At 36.4% G+C, this 20764-nt stretch overlaps 4 protein-coding genes, 1 non-coding gene and 2 pseudogenes across 7 annotated transcripts; 3 read left to right on the top strand and 4 right to left on the bottom strand.

The window, feature by feature from the left end:
- Positions 1-1491: 1491 nt before the first annotated feature.
- On the bottom strand, positions 1492-4803 carry LOC104740706 (synaptotagmin-2-like). The gene is made up of 11 exons (XM_010461388.3): positions 4462-4803; positions 3975-4073; positions 3825-3875; positions 3576-3699; positions 3263-3483; positions 3103-3177; positions 2921-2997; positions 2588-2834; positions 2146-2496; positions 1917-2048; positions 1492-1809 (listed from the first exon to the last, which is right to left on the bottom strand). Exons 1-11 carry the CDS (start codon positions 4570-4572, stop codon positions 1678-1680), a joined length of 1620 nt encoding a protein of 539 aa, XP_010459690.1. The 5' UTR covers positions 4573-4803; the 3' UTR covers positions 1492-1677.
- A 2602-nt stretch (positions 4804-7405) lies between these two features.
- LOC104740705 (uncharacterized) lies at positions 7406-11550 on the bottom strand. The gene is made up of 6 exons (XM_010461387.3): positions 11415-11550; positions 11139-11271; positions 9339-9379; positions 8951-9019; positions 8807-8863; positions 7406-8723 (listed from the first exon to the last, which is right to left on the bottom strand). The coding sequence occupies exons 2-6, from the start codon at positions 11254-11256 to the stop codon at positions 8649-8651; spliced, it is 360 nt and encodes a 119-aa protein (XP_010459689.1). The 5' UTR covers positions 11257-11271; positions 11415-11550; the 3' UTR covers positions 7406-8648.
- Positions 7724-8565, top strand: LOC104740703 (uncharacterized). The gene has a single exon (XM_010461386.3). It carries the CDS (start codon positions 7724-7726, stop codon positions 8303-8305), a length of 582 nt encoding a protein of 193 aa, XP_010459688.2. The 3' UTR covers positions 8306-8565.
- Positions 11551-11708: 158 nt separating the features above from the next.
- LOC104740702 (kinesin-like protein KIN-6) lies at positions 11709-17095 on the top strand (annotated as a pseudogene). Its single transcript, XR_015580235.1, has 22 exons — positions 11709-12299; positions 12405-12604; positions 12712-12838; positions 12955-13049; positions 13226-13361; positions 13641-13706; positions 13799-13861; positions 13976-14026; positions 14123-14205; positions 14289-14391; positions 14496-14541; positions 14707-14832; positions 14963-15163; positions 15294-15353; positions 15436-15522; positions 15619-15678; positions 15770-15856; positions 15948-16087; positions 16174-16264; positions 16384-16517; positions 16606-16687; positions 16787-17095. The product of XR_015580235.1 is annotated as a kinesin-like protein KIN-6 (transcript).
- A 263-nt stretch (positions 17096-17358) lies between these two features.
- LOC104740701 (putative 3-beta-hydroxysteroid-Delta(8),Delta(7)-isomerase) lies at positions 17359-18814 on the bottom strand. Its single transcript, XM_010461381.3, has 4 exons — positions 18447-18814; positions 18148-18288; positions 17950-18058; positions 17359-17847 (listed from the first exon to the last, which is right to left on the bottom strand). The coding sequence occupies exons 1-4, from the start codon at positions 18586-18588 to the stop codon at positions 17562-17564; spliced, it is 678 nt and encodes a 225-aa protein (XP_010459683.1). The 5' UTR covers positions 18589-18814; the 3' UTR covers positions 17359-17561.
- On the top strand, positions 18807-18889 carry TRNAL-CAA (transfer RNA leucine (anticodon CAA)). The gene has a single exon. It is a non-coding gene; the product is annotated as a tRNA-Leu (tRNA).
- A 178-nt stretch (positions 18890-19067) lies between these two features.
- LOC104740700 (thaumatin-like protein 1) lies at positions 19068-20734 on the bottom strand (annotated as a pseudogene). The gene is made up of 3 exons (XR_015580234.1): positions 20563-20734; positions 19771-20475; positions 19068-19474 (listed from the first exon to the last, which is right to left on the bottom strand). The product of XR_015580234.1 is annotated as a thaumatin-like protein 1 (transcript).
- Positions 20735-20764: the final 30 nt, after the last annotated feature.

Here is a 20764-nt window from a genome sequence, read left to right as displayed (position 1 = left end):
GTTCATGTCCTAATAAAAACATTGCAAGTTTTGAGACTAGTGGTGGTATATGGTGTCTTCCGAGTTGAGCTTCATAAACTCTATGGTTATTTTTTTTTTTTGCGTGAGACGACTTAACGTCTTAACCAGTAGTTTTACCAAAACCATCTATTTTGAGTTATTGAAGTTTTTACTAGTTAACCTCAGACCAATCATTTTTGGTATATTTTAAGTTGCTAATCCATCTTATATCCTCTTGACACCTACCAAAACAACAACATAGAGGAATTCTATAAATGTTTGTCAATTTCACCATTACAACTACTAAAGTGGTTATCTTATTTTAACCATTCATACGATAAATTTTATATCACCGCACAAGTAGTAGTTGGTGATATATATATTAACGTCTCAAAATGACAATTTTTGTTTAGCTTAGCGAATTCCAGTTCAGGTATTAGGTGATTAAGACTCCTATTCACAACTGTCATATCCTAAATCTCTGTTAAAAAAAAATACTGATACAAGTCTCTCGTGTGTCATTAATATATATGAAGGGAGGTAAATTCAAATGATCTTAAAATCTAAGATAGACTTTTATAGTATAGCAAGAAGAAGAGAAGACGATGACATACGAGAGAGACTTTTATAGCATAGCAAATTACGGAGAGGCATGAATGAAATCTATAATCATTGGATTCATTTGGCAACTCTCTCACTCATTCAAGAACGTGCCGGCACGATTCCTAAATAGTAGTATCAAATTGTGTTTTAACTTATTTTCTCTCTTAATGATTCCCTTTCGGATTACGAAACATAGGTGACGAGAGGTCCAATGGGACGTGCCCAACTCTAACTAAACTAACTAACCAATAACGATCCACCACGTCACTGATTGTCCCATCACCTTAATCATAATCACACCAGATGGTAGGCTTGTTTTAATTATTGTCAAATTTGATGATTCTTCTAATTTTAGTCGCTAATTGAGAGCATCATGTGCTATCTTTAACTTTTTTCAGTCCAAGACTCCAAGCATATATTTTTGCTGATATAAAAACGAAACATATGAGTACGCCTAATGAGTTCAGTTCTGAAATTTAGGAGTACATAATACCTACAAATATTATATAACATGAGTGTTGTAATTTGTTCAAATTTTCTTTCTTTTTTCTAATACAACAACAAAAACAAACGAAAATGATTCATAAGATCAAAGACATTAGAGAAAGTAATTACGGAATTGAAAGCAGGGAAGGTATGATGATTTAACCAAATCATGATATCAAAGAAGTTAAGCTTTAGTAGCTTACCAAACTATTCACCAACCAGTGACCATATCTCTTCTTTTTTAACTAACTCCACTTCTTTTTCAAAAATTTATATTTTTGGTTTTTTAAAACCATTAAATTACTGACCAGATTTCTCTAAGAATTTTTGTTTCAAAAAAAAAAGATTAAAAAAAAAAAAGTTAAACGTAATCACTATTTCGATAATCCAGTAAAGCAGAAATTTCTGTGAAACCCATCTGAATAAAAGGCTTACACGAGGCCCATTATGTTTTATAGGCCTATTATGCTTAAAATCGAGTCATACCAAATCCAACTATAAATTTTTTTACGTACAGAGGAAGGAAACCAAACAAGAAAAGTATTGTTTCGTGAACCCTAAGAGAAACAAAACACGAACCTTTGAAGTCTAAGAAGAAGTTCTCCACTGAAGCTCAATCTGAATCCGACCATTCTTGGAATCAATCAAATGATACTTATCGTTGATTCTCCGATTACTCACCACATCACCTAGATTTATCACCACGTAACCGAGCGTTTCCTGAAATCAATCAAAATGTTCTTAATTGTTACTCAAAACTTCTGATTTTGATGCAATCATTAATAGGGATTTAAAAAAGTTGAGATCGATCTGGTTCTGTTTCTAACCTTGGGATGAATCAAACCCATTCTTGAAGAAGAACTTATGACTTCAACGTGAAGTTTATCGTTTACGGGAGGCTCATCTAATGGGAACTGGAAATCTTCATCCCACCTTGGTTCTCTGTTTTTCTTCACACGCTGCAAAATCAAACCCAAACGTGTTTCAACAACACTCAAACTTGATGTCTTCTCATAACATGTTTTGTTTTTTGAGTTTTAAGAGAAGTTTTAATACCTTTGTTTTACGCTCTTCTCCTCTGAATAGCAAACGAACAGAAGGATTTGTGTGATATTTGCCTTCTAGATCCTCAGCTTCGTGAACTATCACCACAAGCAAGCCACCACCAGAAGGTGTGCCTTCTGGTGCTTTCTCTACTGCATTTGGATCATCAATGTTGTCTGGAATCTCATCATCTTTAAAGGGTTTATATTCGACCTCCACAACAAGCTGTCCACGTGATTTCTCGCTAGATGGCTCGTTTGGTTCCATTGATTTTAAGAGCTCAAGTGTCATGAGTTTTGGCTCCTCTGGAGTAAGGTCTTTTAGTGGTATCACATTCATTCCTATCTTATCATGTTTTCCAACCTGAAAATATATAAAATACGTTAGGCAAAATGATATCCACAGATAGTTACTGAAAGAAACCAATATATATTTACCAAGAGAGGTTTTTTACCTGTTCCCAGTCATAAACAATGAGCTGTAGTTCTTGGCTCTCTGGCTCTTTGACAACTAAATCAAATTCTTCGTTCCATTCAGGATTCAGATTACTGTGTTTAACAACTGTCTTTTTACCAGGAACCTTGTCTCCAGAGAGTGTTAATTTCACATAAGGGTCTGATCCGCCCAATAGATCTTTCTTCTTAAGCTTTATTGCCTTTATGACCTTCACACTTAGCAATCCAACAGGTTTCTTCATAGCTCTGTAGATCGTGCAAATTGACATTTAGCAATAATGTAATAACAACAGAAGTGAGATATTTGACCCAAAAGAAAAGAAAAAACTTACTTAGAAGGATCCATTATCTGTACATTTAAAGTCTTTGGCCATAGGTACATGTTTCCAACTTGATCTCTAATGAGTTCCTACAATAAGAAGTGATTCCAAGAAACAGAGTTTTAGGTCTAAAAACAGAACAAGAATGTTTGTTTAGATGGGAATGTAAATAAACAACTTGGAAAACGTCATACCTGGACAAATCGGTATAAGCCAGGAATCGCCATTACATCTGCACCTAGTACCTTAAGTCCAAAATCGACTTGTGGCTACATAAGAAATCACATGTTAGAGTACTCTCTTGTTTTGCAAGGTATTATACAAAAAAAAGTTTTGCTCCTTTTTGGGTTATACCTTATCCATAAGAGAGACAAATATGTTGGCAAAACAGGGGAAAGATGGAACCAAAGGCTTCAAAGTGATCCTTGGAGTAGCATAAACTAGCAAATCAACTACCTGAACAGTGGCTTTTAACCCAAATGCTTTGGCTACAACAATGATATTAGGGTTCCCTGCCCATTTCACTGACAATTCCATGATGATTTCTTTGTCATCAGTTGCATAAACTTTCATTCCTGCAAAGGATAGTGAGAATCAAAACAAACATATCTTGGAAGAAGAATCTTGAGAACAAGAATGTGTATCTATGAGTAACACAAGGTGTAACCTTGGAAAGTTGGTGGTAATGAACCCAAAGTGAGCATTTCAAATTCAACTGAATCCATTTTGTAGTTTGGAATTTGCTCACCGATAATGGGTTTTGCTATTGACTTTGCCATCTTACAAATCGCCTGAAAAAACATTAATTACAAGAAACATTGTTTCACAAGTTATTGAAGATCAAAGACAACAATTAAAAAAAAAAGAAAAAAAAGATGAAAGCTAAGAAGCTAATTAAGAAGAGAAAACACTTTACCTTGTCCAAATAAGGCCACATATGGCCAACGAGCTTGTTAAGCCAATCAATCTTCAAAAAGAAAGAAAAACTCTGTTAGAAATTATACCATAATATATATATATTAGCATTAATTTATTAAGAAAATTGTGAAGTTGTAGAGAAACATACACGATCAAAATCAGGATTTTTCACCCACAAAGGTATTTCAGGGAACATTTTTGCTATAGTCTCTGAATCTAACTCCACCAGTGGCTTGATCTCAGGGTCCTGACCACATTACAAGTATAGATAATTTTAGCTTCAAATTTTTAGAAAAAAACTATTAAACTATTAAGATATCAATCTTCCCTTATAGTTTTAAGAACCCAATCGATCAAATCACACACACACACACACAAAAGGATTGAAAAGAAACAAACAAAACAAGATATTGTCTGTACGTTTTCATGCATGCAGATTTTTTTGAGATATAATGTGTACATGGATCATAGGCCATTACATGAATTATCGAAGGAAAAAAAATCTAACACGATTTGTCGCATTCAAAGAAAGGATCAAACAAAATGTTCAATGCGGAAATGTAATAAACAGACAAAAAATGGATGATTGAAAAAAAAAAAAAAAAGATGCGAGAGTTAAGATGATTCGAAGATGCCTGAACATCAGTAGACTGGACATAGATGAACAAGTAGTAACCAATGACAATTCCGATCGTTGTTCCAAATCCGAAACCAATCGCACCCAATATTGTGCTGATTATTCCCATTTTCTCATCAAATCAAATCAAAATCTCACTCTTGGGATCTCTCTCCTTCTTTGAACCACGAAAAGCAATAATTATAATTCCACAAAGATAAATCTCTATTAACTGGATCGAGGAGATTAAATATCAATTAATATTTTTGATCTTGCCATAGATTTACGTTAGAGAAAGAGAAATTCTCAAACACACATAGTCACGTAACATTACTATTATCACTTGAGAGAAATTGATATTAGAGACTTGGGGGAAAAAAAAACGGTTTTGAATAGGAAAATTTCAAGAGCGTTATGTACGGAGTCTATGTGAAACGTCCATTTGTTTGGCTGGGATTTGTAATAGTTTCAATAGTATCGACAAATAAGGACTTTTCTTATTATTACAAGGGATCAATATTATTTGTCCATTACATTAAAACATTCGTTTCAACTTCCCCCATTGCTTTCCTCATTAATCTTCTCTTCTGATGGTTTATGTAACTTTTTTTTCTTTCTTGTTTGCCCACGTAGCTATCCAAGTTTTTTAGTTGTGTAATCCATGATATGTTTAAATAAGCGGATTTCTTTGTCCAAAAGAATTAGAAAACAAAAAAAAAAGTAGATAAAAATAATCATTTATATATTGGCCAATAAAATCTTTACTTTTCTTCCCAACAGAAAAATGAATTATATATTCAACCATGATGTTGCATATTATAAAGAGAACATTTTCTTTCAACCAATTAAAGGTTTAAAACGTAATTTGGATTAAACTAATTGGATGAATCATGATTGTGTAAGCCTTAATTAAGATATAGTATACATATATGCCCCGAAAGTAAACAGCCCGTATATCGATGGGAAGGCCTTCCCATTACACGGTATCCATCTACAACTGGGTATCACAAGAATGTTATTTTGGTACCTGATGTAGTCTCGACCAACAATTAGATCTGATATATGGAGTTCAAACAGAAATCTCTAATTATAAACAAAGCTAATTAATTAGATGTATCATTTCATATGATACATAGCTACGTACATGCGTATTAAAGTTCGATAATCCAATGCTTAAAAAACCATATAGTTTAAATTTCTTAATATGGAAGCAAACAAAATTAAAGGATCATAAAAAGCAGGTCTAAAAACAAAAGCATACAAAGTTATGTACGTTCTTTAAAGAAAATAAAATGAACGTGGACTTAGATATGGTCGGTGCGAAAAGTAATAATAATCATGCTTGAGCACGTCATCGGCCAAAGGCGACACCAAAAGTAGCAGTGCACTGACTCTCGTGCTAACTCCACAATCCACATAAACCCTAGCTAGCAACTACATACCTATGATGTGGGAGAATTTTGAATTTACGGTGACGAATGGAATACGAGTTAAAAAAAAAAACAAATTATTATCGAATAAGATAACAAGAAGAGGAAAAATAAAATGAAGATCAAAGAGTGCATATTAGAATAATATCAAATGTAAAGGTTGTAAAACCAAACTTTTCATATATATGATATTTGCACTTGAGCAAAAAAAAAAAAGAATAATATCAGGGTAAAAAAAAAACAAATTGTAAAAAAAACATGCATATATATATATAGTACATCACGGTAAAAAAAATAAATCGTAAGAAAATACAACACTACATACAGTAATTATCGAGGTTAAAAAAAAAACATGGTACAGGGTTAATAAACTGTAGATGATCCTGATTATATTCGATCATAATTATAAATTATGTATATTACTTCGTAATGTTGGACTTATGTGCAATTTGCGTTAAACTTTGATTTTATTTGGTTGAAAAATGAAAGTCCACTAATAAAACCAAAGTTCTACCAAACATGCTTGCTGTGATATACTATTAAATAAATGTAGATAGAAGACGAAAGGATGAAAAGAAAAGAGTGACCATACCTAACCATGATTATGCCAAAACAGGTTTAAGAAAAAGCTGCGATCATCATACAAGTTATATATACAATAACCCTATATATAGTCTATATATATCAACCAAAGCCGAAAAACCAATATTTAGAATACGAGGAAAATATCATATAACTATATATTGATGGCTTTAAAACGTTTATATATATTAAGTTATTAACCAAACATAGTCAAATCACTGTGAAAAGAAATCGATCTACAGCGAGGAATCTTCATTCACGATATTGATATTATATACTGATTGGTCGATTGTGATATTTAGTAAATTCTTTGTACGTGATCAGTGTTAGCTATCATTTATGAGTTACGTTTTCAATCTCTCTTATACTATAAAATATCCCCTAGCTATTAAAGATTTGGTAGTGCTAATTGGCTCAATCGTTCAAATGGCAGGCACATGCAACCATGCATGAGAGCCGACCAATCCTATTCTTGGAAATCCTCACAACGGTGAATGGCTGGTATGACGACACGTGTCAAGATCAACGACGACGGACTTGTCTAGGAACCCACACATTCCCTCCACGTGAGGTCATCAAGGAAGAAAGCCACCGATGATACCGACGTGTATGGTCAAGATCTGCCTAAAGCAAGATCCCTTATCACACGGTTCAGATTCTCTCAGCGGCTATTGTAATACTTATTTCACGATCCAACGGTTCATACTCAATCGGCGGTGACCGTCCTATAGTGTTTCCCGGGACTTGTGCTGTATTGCGCAATTGGTATATGGACACTTGACTTGAAGCTATAATCTATAATAACATAAATAAGTTATTAATAAATAAGTTTATAATTAACCACGACATTTTATAGTCAAAAAATCAATAAAAACTTTTAAAATGGCAATTTAAAAATTCGCATTATTATTGGTGGTTTCGATTATAAAAGGAACCAGCCGTGCTCAGTGCCTGGCAACATCTGTCCTCTCGAGGTTAGGGTTCTTTTAGAGAGTTTATAATTTATCGAACGATCCTTCGGATCTTCTAATGGAAGTTTGATTATTAACATCTTTTATAAACTTTTTTTTTCTCTTTTCTCTTGTCATAAATCTTGAATATCTATCAAATTATAGGGCTTTCGATCGTATTATTTGGTAGATCGTCGCCATTTAAACGTTACATATAAAATACCTTTTTTTCTCTTGTTTTTCTTTGATTCATCGTTTCAAATCTTCATTAATTAAATACTCTTTTTAAAAAAACTTTAGAAAATTAAAAGCTTAATCAATGGAAACAATAGCAGTGCAACGTTCACCGGGTAAACAGGTTTCTGGTTTGAGACCATTCAAGAACCCTAGAAGAAGGAGTTCTCGTGGTTCTCTTTCAAGATCCGGAGGAAGTTTGGCTCTTCCGACTAATCCAACGTCTTGGGGATCTTCTCCGGCATATCCCCCGCCACCTGGTTACTACTCTCAGCCTCCTCTTCTCCCTCTGCCTCGTGTCAACAGCTCAACTCTTCCTCTGCAACGCGTCAACAGCTCTCGACCACGTGTCAACAACAACAACTCTACTCTCAATTGCGTTGTTCAAACCAAACCAATTTCTGAAAAGAAGAAAGTTGAGTTCGTCGAGTCTGTACCGACACTGACTCGTACTGGTTCTGTTCCGGTCCGGTCTAACCATCTGCGTGATTTTCCTAAAGGATTTGATGGTTACCCCGGTCCAGCGATCATGTTATTATCCCCGCCGCCGAGTAGTTTACCCATGCCTAGGTTTTCGATCAAACCGAAGCTCCGTTGCAACGTCGAAGCTGCTGGGAAAAACGACGTAGCCACCGATAACATCCGGCGAGTTTTACAGCTCCGGTGAAAAGGTGGTGTGGCCGTGTGGGTGTGTGCTACGTAAAGTTTGATGACGTTACAAATAAAACAATCTTATGGGCTTTTTAATACTTTATTTGGGCTTGGGTCTGTCTTGTTTTTTTAAATTGATAGAACTCTTCTCTACTTTGTGTGATTTGTTAAGCCATGACTTTTATAAAGGCTCTCTTGGCACAAAATAGCCTGGCGGTTATAGATTTTCATTTTTATGTTCTTTATTTGAAGACTTATAAAAAGATATGTTTCTAATGATGATGACATCGAATATTGAGTTTGTAACATCAATGTAAGAAACAAAACTGGTCTTCTCTGTGGTGGAGATGATAACAATGTTAACCTTCTCTGAATCTATGTCCACAATTGGGACAAGTGTAGTATGTTGTTTGTCCTTCATCCGCTGATCTTGTCTGTAAAATCAAGAAACTCTGGTGAAACATCCTTTGGAAAGAAACAAGAAGACAAGAGGAAGAACTTGAAAGCTTAGACTTACCTGTCTGGTTGTGTATACAAGCTCCGGGTGCTGGCATTTCTCGGACGCCTTTTTAATCTGCAAAAAGAATAATGAAAATCAGAAGTCATGGATTAAGAAAAAGGCATGATAATAAGTTTTATCAATTCTGTATTCTTAAACTACCTTAGGTAGCTCAGCTTCTTCCTGCGTTTTCTCACCAAACAGAGATATTCCTAGTTCTCTTCTGATATCCTTGCAAAAAGCTCAAGAGTAACGAACGTGACTTGTATGTATGCTAACTCTGCCTTGAGGTATATATTGGGTTTTGCAAGAATAACAAAACCAGTCTCCAATTTCAGGTTTTACACTAAGTACACAGAACATGCACGGGTCTATGTGTGTGTTCACTGCCTATTTACTAATTATAATGGAGCGAGATCTTTGCTACTCCGTGATCAAAGTCAATTGATTTATACACAACTTGAGAATAATACACACAGAGATTACATGATGCAGCAAAACTACTAGTCAGACAAGAATCCATAATAGAGAATAAAGGAAAAGCACATACCTCAGCAGCAACTGTGTAAGCTATTTTCTTGTCAATGATTTCTATAAAGAAGAATGACGTTTAAAGCACAATAAGACTAACCAACCAAACTAAGAATCAAAACTGTTGGATTATTGAGATACTAGTATTATCACCGTGCTACGCACACGGTACCATTTATTTTACTAAAATTTTATATAAAAAAAAAACAAAATCATTGCTTTAAAATTGTGGTAAAACAAAATCGATTTGAAACTGATGATACCTAATAATAAAACACATAGTTTAATCATATTAAGCATGAAACGGTAGACTAAATAAATACAAAATACATAATATTATATCTACAATCCATAGAAGTTCCGCAAGAAAACCATAGGGTAGCTTAGGTAAAAATCATCGAGATAGATGGAACATCTTTGAGTTTAAGTAGGATTGACAATGATAATATAGAATTTAAGTAGGATTGACAATGATGTATATATATATATATATTTGTCAATGATATATAATATATATATATATATATTTGATATATATTGTTGACGATATGAAAATTGTGTAAATATGTTACCTTGAGATTCACATATAAGTATGTATCATGTTCTTGGATGTTCCTGAAGGTTATCATCATTTTAAGAAGTTAGTCATACATATATATGCTCAAGTATATTGTATAAAAATATAAAAGACTTTTAAACGTCCTTAAAACCAGAAGCATACTATCAATCTTACCTGTGGAACTGACTGCAAACATCGAGTTATAAGTTCTAATATACTCCTTGAAATTAATACGTCTTGTGTCACTTGTGAACATATGTGCAACCAAGACTGGAGGAAACTTTTGACTTGAGGACAAAAAGAGACCGCAAGACCTAATTATTATACATAAAACCAGAAGCATATTTAACTAACCTTAAATTTGATAATGCACTGAGGTGATTATGATTTAAATTGATCTCATCGTTTGATGGAACTAACCTTAAATCACGTACTGAGTTGTAGTTTCAACATCTGATGACATGGATGTCTGGAAATGTTGAGTTCTTTTATATCGTTCATTGTCCTTTTCTCACCAATTACGCATAAGTTTTTAGCATAATTAAGCGCGCAACCTGAAATCAACCTTCGACCCCAATCCTACCTGTAATTAAAAAAGTGGCAGTCAAAATTACATATTAAAAGTAACTGCTGAATATTAAAAAATAAATTACAGATTCTATGGTGATTTAGAGAAGGTGAGTGAAACATGAAAGATGAATCACCTTCTGAGTGTCAAAAGACGATGACGGAAATGATCGTAGATGGATTGAAAAACAATGAAATGAGAATTGTTGACGATTCGGGTTCGACGGAGTAGCAGGAAGAATGGTTCGGAGATCTGATCAAAAACTGTTTGGTTCGTAACTGTAATTGCAATTTTTCGTTGCAGATTTGATGGGGTTTTCTTTGTCGAAGGTGTTGATAGTGATAATTTATTTTGATATATATATTGATTTGAAGTCAGTTGATGAAAGAGTGTGGGAAGTTTTTTGAGGATCGTGGAAAAAAAGAACTGAGATCGTGGGATAATTTTTAGGTACAGAAAAAAAAAGCAAACTTATATTATTTAATCTTTACATTCGTTTGAAGTTTGAAATGTGAATAAGGTGATAGAAAATCGTGGTATGTGAACGTAAAAGTGATGTGTTTTCTTTTTTCTTTTTTGATTTTTTTTTTAAAAATTATTATTCTTAATTGCTGACATGTTAACTTTTAATTGGTACAGTGACTTATGCTTTTAAAGGATAAATTTTTTAACACGAATCTAATCATGGATACCATTAGCATTTCGGGTTGTGTCGCAGAGTGGACATTCTGCAGACTTGGTTGATTTCAAGATAAGCATCGTCCCACACAAACCACACAACAAGAAACCACTTTCCCGCGACTTCTCCATTTGAGACACAACCTTCTAAAACGCAAAAGAAGCAACGGCTTAGATTAGAACAAAACTGACCAAAACACAAAAGTTTAGATAGTTAAGAAATACCCACATTACATAGAATCAAAGTAGAATTAAAAAACATAGAAACAAAATATATATAAAAGAAAAACCTGGACTTGCGGCGAGACGTTACTGAACTTTATGAGAAGAGAGAACGAGTAGTAAAAGTGAGCAGTTAAGTTTCCAACGGTAGTTAGTGAGTTGTGCTTACAGTTTCCGGCGGCGACGATTTAAGGGCTGAGGAGGAGGCGGAGACAAGAACTCGAGAAGACTGAAGAAACTATGATTTATTGCACAAATCTAATGGGCTTTTACTTAAAGCCCAATGGATGAGCTGATTTGAAATTCGAAAAGTATTTATTTTAAATTAATTTCGTACTGAAATAAATTCCAAAATTGATTTATCAATTGAAAAGTTGAAAATTGAAACGCTCCATTTTTCCGCCACAGAGAGACAAATGGAGGAGGAGAAGCAGAAAAGTATCAGTCCTCCGCCGTGTCCTTCAACCGTAACAGTACGACGAAACCCTCCGAGGAGAGCTAGAGCAACTCCGTATACCACCACTGCAACTAAGCAACAACAACCTCTCTCCTCTCACGACGTTCCTACTTTCCCAATCGACGAGATTCTCTCCATCCAAATCCCTCAATCCGAAACCAAACCCACAGTTCCAGAGAGTTTGAAGATTTTCCTGAGAATCAAACCTTTGAAAACCTTCACCAAGGTTATTACCACCACCACAGCGAAGAGCAGACCTAGAAATGTCTGGCCGCAGAATCCTTCGAAGAAGCACATCGCGAAGGAGAATAGGAACCCGGAGATCGCGAAGAAGGTTAAGAAGAAGGAAGAAGAGACGGCGGCGGTGGCTTGTATTGCTCTGAACGATTCGTATTCAGTCACATTAACTCCGCCTCAAGCGTTGCAAGAGCTGAAACGAAGCAAGACTGAGGTATACGAAGGGTTTTCTCATGTCTTCCCGGCTGATTGTTCCCAGGTTCGATCCAATTCCCCTATCGATTTTGGCTTTTTTTATTTTATTTTTTGGTTTAATTTGAGATTGGGTTCTGAGATGACCGATTAATTGATGGTTTGTTTGTAGAACGATGTGTATGATAAAATGGTTCAACCGTTGTTGGAGGATTTTATGAAAGGGAAAAATGGAATGTTGGCTGCGTTGGGACCTAGTGGCTCTGGTAAGACTCATACTGTCTTTGGAACTTTGAAGAATCCTGGAATTGTGCCAATTACTCTCCGTCAGATTTTCAAGAAGAGAGATGCGATTTCTGATGATTTTGTGAGGTATTATTGTTTGTTCATCTTAATGGGATATTTCTGTCAATAGCTGAAATACCAAACTGTATAGCCTTTATCTTTTTGTTCCATAACATCTCTTTGCATTTCTTCAGGTCATTTAACTTGTCCATATTTGAAATATGCTCCGAGCGAGGGAAAGGGGAGAAAGCTTATGATTTACTAGGTGGTGAAAGCTCTGAATTGTCTGTGCAACAATCAACCATCAGGGGTTTGAAAGAGGTTTGTGAGTGTTTCTTATGAAGTTTTCTTGGGTTGACAATAACATTCAGTTGCATTTCATAATGATAGATGAATATTGTAACTCTCCGTTTTCTCAATTATGTTGTGTTAAGTAGGTCCCAATCCAGAGTTTGGAGGAAGCAGAGTCTTTAATTGGACAAGCAATGCTGAAACGTGCAACAGCTACCACAAACTCGAACAGCCAATCAAGGTACTTGGCAACAAAACTTTTGCTCTACCTTGACTTTAACCTTTGCTAACACACCCTGACACCCTTTATTTAATCGATAAATGAACTGAATTAGAAGCCTTCCACATGGAAAATAGAGCCATTTATGTTTAACTGGATGTCTTCATGTTCTATACTAATTTTGGAATTACTCGCAGTCGCTCACAATGCATCATTAACATACGAGCATCATGCAATCGCTTTTCCAACGAGACAAAAATGCAGTCCAGTGATGCTATGCTGACAATAGTGGATCTGGCTGGTGCAGAAAGAGAGAAAAGAACTGGAAATCAGGTTTTAATCTGTTGTGTTTACACTTTGTATATGAACTCTTCACATATTTGATATGCAAAGCCACTAATATATGTCATGTCTGAAAGCATCTGTCTTAAAAATACCGATTCTGTGTAACCGTTAGGAGAAAATATTCCTAGTTTAATTACAGATTATAGGTGACTGTAAAATTTTGTCCAGTACTTGTTCTTAGCATCAAAATAGTGATTTAACAGTGAAGATGTCTTCATCTGTAAACTAAAACTTGGTCCCTGTATGCCCCTTCAAATTGTTTTGCAGGGAGAAAGGTTGGTTGAGAGTAATTTCATCAATAACACATCCATGGTTTTTGGTCAATGTTTACGGGTAAGGCCATTGATTTTGGTCTCCCTTGAGCTGTTCTTCTTTTTTTATGCCTCCAATTTTACTAATCATGAACACTCGGTGTCTGTTGGCAGTCACTCTTGGAGTACCAGAAGAACCGAAAGAAGGGATTGCAGAAACATCATCAAAATTCTTTGGTAGCGTCTACCTTAAAACCCCCTTCAGATTACCTCATGAATTTTTTAAATGATTTATGAGTTATCTAATCTTCCCCCATTCTATACGGTAATATGATTTTGGCTTTTATGTAGTTGACAAGGTACTTGCGCGATTACCTAGAGGGGAAAAAAAGGATGGCTTTGGTATGCGTAACAGTTTTTAGGATTTTGTTGAGTTCTTTAACAAGAGTTAATTTTCAAATATTTGAAAACTCTTCTCATCTTCTATCTATGTTACAGATTTTAACTGTCAAAGCAGGGGAAGAGGATTATCTTGATACCTCCTATCTTTTGAGACAAGCATCACCGTATATGAAAATAAAGTAATGTTTGTTATTATGAACTCAAAGAGGAAGTATACTTTTCTCGCAAGTGCTAATGCCTTTGAATTTGATGTTTTGTTTAGATTTGATAACACCGAGGAACCTTGCAACAAGAGGCAGCTCAAGACATTTCCACGAGCTGAAAAAAACAAGAAGATTAAACTTAGTGCTCCCAAGAACTCCCAAGTACGTTTGGCTTCCTCTATACACTGTTATTGTATTTTTCAGCAAAACTGAAAAGTTATTGACATATGCCATTTACTAAAAATTGTTGTGTTTTCCATCTCTAGATTGAAGACATTTTTCATGAAGAGAGAAACCAAATTGCTCAGGAAGGTAAGATTTTTCTCTGACAAATTTTCTACACTTTGACTGTATGGAATTTTTATTGGTCGCTTTCGTTCTGCGATCTCTTATCTTCCCTGAGAGAGGTGATGAGAGATTACAGAAAAGACTTGTTTACAAACAAGAAAGCTAATATCTAATACGTCTCCTCACCAGTGCATTTGCAGGGAAAGAAAGCTGGAACATGTTGCCCAAGATAAAAATAAGCGAGAGCACATCATCATGCGGAATTTTTCTAAAGTCTTATGGAATGTTCTGAAGCAGTACAACGAGAAACTAAAAGTAAATATCCTGACTTTGCCTTTCATTTGGCTTTGTTTTCATTGAACAATTTGCGACTAAGATAACTTCCTTGAAGCTATGATGTACCACAGTTGAAAGATATCTTTTTTCTTGCTTTAAATCATCTTAGGTTGCAGAAGGTGAAATTTGCACTCTCAAAGATAGCCTTCGAAGAGAAGAGCTAAAATCTCTTGGATTGGAGACAGAGTTGATCAGTCTTAAGTCCTCTTGCCTGGTAGAGTCATGTATACCTGAGGTAGAAGCTGTTGTATATGGAAACGAAAAAGTCAGCGCAGATGAATCTAGCGAGTCTCCTGTGCCAAGCAAAAATGTAGTGCCTGGCTGCTATATTGTTGTGTATATATATCTGTTTACTAATTATGTCTTGGAGTATCTGCTCTTTCTAAGGCTGCATGTCATAATTTCTTTAATTTTTATAACCTTTCCATTTGTGTTTTAAGGTGAACGATGATGTACGTGTTCGATGTCACTTGTCTTCTCAGAATGATGCGGAGCCAAGAGTAAGGATTGTTCAAGTTGACATATTCTTTGTGTAACTTAGAATTCATGAAATCATGTGCTTTGCTGTGTGTTTGCACTTAGCAGTCTGTCAATTCTGAAGAAAATGCGGGGATTCCTTCTGCGACTACTCATGTTGAAACTGAAGTTACTGAGTCTCCAAGAGATCAGGTATAATGGAATATTTTCGTTCATTGGGTCAATCCGTTAGATACGACAACTCCAGAATGTAAAGAACTCAAAACTGATTTCCATTTGTGTTTTAAGGTGAAAGATGCTGTACTCGTTCCATGTCACTTGTCTTCTCAGAATGATGCAGAGCCAAGAGTAAGGATAGTTTAAGTGGACATATTCTTTGTGTAACTCAGAAACTTTGTTCATGAAATCATGTTCTTTGTTGTGTGTTTGCATTTATCAGCAGTCTATCAGTTCTGAAGAAAATGTGGGGATTCCTTCTGCGACTACTAATGTTGAAACTGAAGTTACTGAGTTTCCAAGAGATCAGGTATAATGAAATAATTTCATTCATTGGATCAGTCCGTTAGATTCGACAACTCTAGAATAATGTAAAGAACTCAAAACTGATTTTCCTCTAGGTCATCCAGAATCAAGATGATCCAACACCTTCACCAGAACAAGTTGAAGTTAGTCAAGATTGCATCAACAGCCGGATGTCTAACGTTCAAACAAAATCCGCAATATCCCGCAGATGTCCTGATTCAGAGAAGCAAGAAAGGTTAAGAGTTATCTTGATCTTCTTCTCTATTGAAGTTGTAGGAACCGGTCTCTTTCTCTGTCTAAATTATCTTTGGTTCTTTCCAGAAACAGAAGACTGTTGCCAGCGCCATCCAGATCTCTAACTGAGGAAATGAATGACTTGGACATAAAAGATAAGCAGATTGAGAAACCACAGGTTTGGCCATTCTCAATCTCATGCTCCTCCACAAACCTTGATAACTTCATCTCATGGCACAAAATCAAAGTTCACAATGCTTTAAAACTGTTATAACTAAACTTCATTCTCATTTCTAGGTTAAAAACGGCAAGACCCGTGTTCAAAAGAAAGCAGAATCAACCAAAGTTCAGGAAATTGAGGTTCCTAATCCTGCCCGTGAATCAGAACCTACATCAACTAAGAAACAGAGGAATGGACAGAAACCAAGAAGGTTCTTTTTTTCTGCCAATCTTTATTTCTTCTTTCTCTGTCTCTTTTTTCAGGTTTTCCTAAATAGAAAACCTTTGTTCCTGTAACAGGAGACTCCAACCTGCTGCGTCTGTGCTATTAACAAGAGAAATAAACACGTTAGATATCGAGGATGATATCGCCGAGCCAAAGGTATGACCGAACTAGACACAAAGAAGCAAACTTAAACTATGTTGGTAGAAGGTTTAGATCAAAGTCATGTGATTAAGTTGTCCATTTCTTCACTTGCAGGGGAACAGAGGTGGAAAGAAGACGACAGTGACACAACCGAGAAGCCAAGGGAGTGTCACTCTCCTCCGCCACCTCACTGACAATCTTCATCTCTAACATCTATCAAACAAACTTGCATCAACATATTATTGTACCTTCTATTGTCTGTCTTAAGAAAAGGTTTAAAATATCCAATCCTGGTTGTATATATAGCAAAGAAAAAATGCAATATTTTGAGTCTGTATTTGCTCCAAGCTTTTTTTTGAGCCGCAAGATGAAAAATGAATGATGGTCTGTTATTACAATCAAGATATCTTATATTTTGGTAAACAAGCTCCGTTATCAGATCCATTAGTACTTTTCAAAGATATTCCTAAGTACACATACGTTTTCATTGTTATACTTGTCAAAGACCACTGAGATGTATATCTCCACAACTCACACTGGCTTGGTAGTTTTGTTGCTTACCTATTATGCATATCTCTGCAACTTGTATTATGCCTCACCATCAAAACGACCTTTTTATCCCTTTTGATTAGCCGTATAAATGGGATCTTGAGTTAATATAAGAAAAGCTTAACAAAAATGCAAAATATCAAATGAAAAATGGATCAATTATACCCCTTGTTCATTGCTGTAAAGATATAACATAGCCAAAAGTTTTTAAATTGGATAAATCGTCCGCAAAAGGAGACTCATGTTCATTGCTATAATAATAACAATGACCTGAAGAGATAAAGAGATCAGATCACTAGGTCGAATGTTGGAAGAAGAAGAAGAGTCTTTGATCTTTGCTTCAACGGTTCTTCTTCTTTGTCTTTGTCTTTGTCTTTGTCTCGACGATGTTGTTGGCAACAGCTGCACAAATCTTTTTCCAGCAACGGAAAGAAATGAGTAGCGGTATCAAGATCCACCATCCGTTTGCACCAATGTAGTATGAGTAATAGTAGAATGAGTTCGTAGCAAAGTTGTCTCCTTCCAAGATAGCAGTAATGAAGTAGACCAAACATCCGTAGAGCTGCCCAAGCGAGATCGCAAGCTGAAGCACGTAGCTATACGACTTCTCCTTAGCAATGGCATATCTGATTTACATCAACAACAACAACAAAATTCATTTACTTCTTATCTCACAGAGAAAACCAAATGGCAAAGATACTACTTCACTTGAAATGAAGAAAACTTACATAGCTAAGAGACAAGCAGGGCCGACGATAACAGCAGTGATCCCTTCAATAGATACAACTGCAGAATCCCTTCCTGCGTATCTCGAATCACCTTTGCTGTATTCTTTCCCTATGAAAGAAAGAAAGAAACAAACTTTAAGCTAATTGTCGAATTGGAGAAACAAAGAACAACAAACACTAAGAAAAAGAGGAACTTACAGACTTCAGCGAGATAACAAGAAGTGTTGTCCTTGAAAAACTCAGGGGTGAAAACGAAATAGCCTTCGAGGATAATGTGAGTGAGACCAGTGAATGCCCACCAACACATTAGCAATTTCTCAACTTTAGCTTTCTTCCTCCCTGAAACCAAACCAAACCAACCCAACCCATCAGCAAAACATTCTCTCTAATTGAATTTGGATCAAACTAAAGATCAATTCTTTTAATGTGTTCAAATTCAACTTAAAATCGATGATCTGGTTTTGACAGAGATTGAGGTGGAGCGGGAATTGGATTACCTAAGAGAAGCCAGACGAGGGAGACGACAAGGAGGGAAGCACCGAGGTAGACAGCGAGGATGAAAGACATAGACATTGAGATTGGTACGTATCCCGGCAGTTTCAGATCTCTCGGAACGTAAGGATGTGCCGCTTCCTCCATAGTTTTTTTTTCTCTCTTCAACTCTCTGTGTTTCTTTCTTCTGGTCAACGACCAAATGGTGAGTTGTGGAGCTACTGTAGATCTGATCAATGTGCTGCTTTACTAATCTCCACGATCCGAGTAATTCACTCGTCCTTTGGTAATAATTGGTCAAAATGGGTTGAGCACCGTATTGACTCGTATTTATTAAGGGTTATGTGATCATAAAAGTCAAACATATCAGGATGGCCGAGTGGTCTAAGGCGCCGCACTCAAGTTGCGGTCCTCGTTGAGGGCGTGGGTTCAAATCCCACTTCTGACAATTTTTCTTTTCTTTTCCAATTATAATTCAATTATGTCGAAAACGGTCTTTTCGAAATGTAAATTAAGGTAGGATTGTTGGCCCATATTCGAAATTAATGTAAATTAAGGTAGGATTGTTGGCCCAGCTTTCGTATATTTTCGATCACCAGATTACTAATCATACATGCATATTCGAATTAAACACATGAAAAAGAATTATATCTTCTAGGCTTACAAGTTACAACTCTATACCATATCGGCATATCTCAATCTCGAGTGAACAACTATATCCAAACGTCACATGGGCAGGACGATAAAAAGGCCTTCTAAGGCCCATATACGTTTTTGTTTCTTCGCATACGTCGGCAGACACTAAAAAGATATAGAATCTAGTCAGAATAACCACCACATACGACAAAAAGCAAGCGCAGCGACTGTGATCACACGTGATAAGCCGTAACACGTAGATGGTGAACCACTACTTTCATCCAGAGCACCTTCATAGACCATCTGCGACGACGTCGTACTGGCGGAACTTGAACTTGTCGTCTTCGTCTTCGTCATTGTCTCTGTGCTATGTTCCTCTTCCTCCGCTGATTTTAGGCTGCAAAATAAAATAATGAGTTAATAATGTTCCTACTCGTCTCTTACATTGGAGCGTGACAAACAAATACAGTATCTATCAAACAAAATGACTTAACTCTTTTTGAAAAGAAACAAAACTTGTATAGCAAAATTAATGATTATAAAGTGACTTCGATTATACAACAAGCAAAAAATTCTAATAATCATCATTAGTGTAAAGTTAGTCAGCTACTATGATTATAAAGTAATTATTTCTAACCACCTTTTATTACACGAATTGAAGGGGTGAAAGTAAATAGACCAAGAATTGAAAACCTGGTGTTGGGAGAAGGACAGAACATGATGACGTAGTTGGGAGATTTAGCGCACGTAAATGTACTAGACTTATCGTCATACGCGTAGCTATAGGCGCGTGGACACGCGCTCTTGAAGACCCTCGAGTAGGAAGACGGCTTACACGTATCAGGCGACCCAAACGCGCCGCTGCAGCAATACTGCGGCTCCCGAAACGCCTCGCACGCGCTTTTACAAGCCATCGCCGCTCCCTTATCGCCTCCTCCGACGCTATTCACCCTTAGTTCCGACGGACACGAGCCGTTTAAATCGACGACACAGCCGGTAGTGCTGCAATTCAGGCCGGAACCGCCTTGAGGAGCCACCAGCATCTGGACATTGTATCCGTCGACGAGGCTCACGTCGTAGAAATCGATCCCTCCAGAGCCGTCTAGAGTGAATTCAGCTAGAGTCGCCGGAGGAGCAGCTCCAGTACCGGCGCATTCGAGCTTTCCGGAACCGCAATCTCCGGTGGCGCATGTAAATCTTCCATCGGAACCGGTTGAGCAGAGTGTCCTTCCCCAGAACCGACCTCCCCATGAAGACGGCGCGTCGATTGTACGTGTCTCTCCTTTTTGAAGAACGAAGCCAGTGGTCGGCAACGGAGGAACCCGGCGTTAGATAAAATTCCCGGCCAGACTGTGTAGTCGCATTTGTTCGCTATTGTGAAGCTCCTCGACATAGCTCCTGAGATTAGAATACAAAATTAAGAAACTTTGAAACTGATTACACAGTCATTGAGATTTACAGGTAAATCAGAAAAAAGATTCTTACCGGAGAAGAACATGTTCGATAATAATAAGAAGAAGAAGATCAATGCCATGTTTGTGTAGAAGGGATAATGTGAACGCTCTCTGTTTCTTCTTCTTCTTCTTGAGAGAGCGAAACAGAGATGGTGTAAAACAGAGGAGAGTGGTTTAAAGAGTTTTTAATTCTGTTGGCGATCTTTTTTAATGAGCTACAATCAAGTGTTGCT

Source organism: Camelina sativa, chromosome 14, assembly GCF_030686135.1.
Source record: "Camelina sativa cultivar CO46 ecotype springtype chromosome 14, ASM3068613v1".
Classification (NCBI taxonomy): Eukaryota; Viridiplantae; Streptophyta; class Magnoliopsida; order Brassicales; family Brassicaceae; genus Camelina; species Camelina sativa.
Note: the sequence above shows the minus strand (reverse complement) of the source record. Positions and strands in the feature narration are given on the sequence as shown.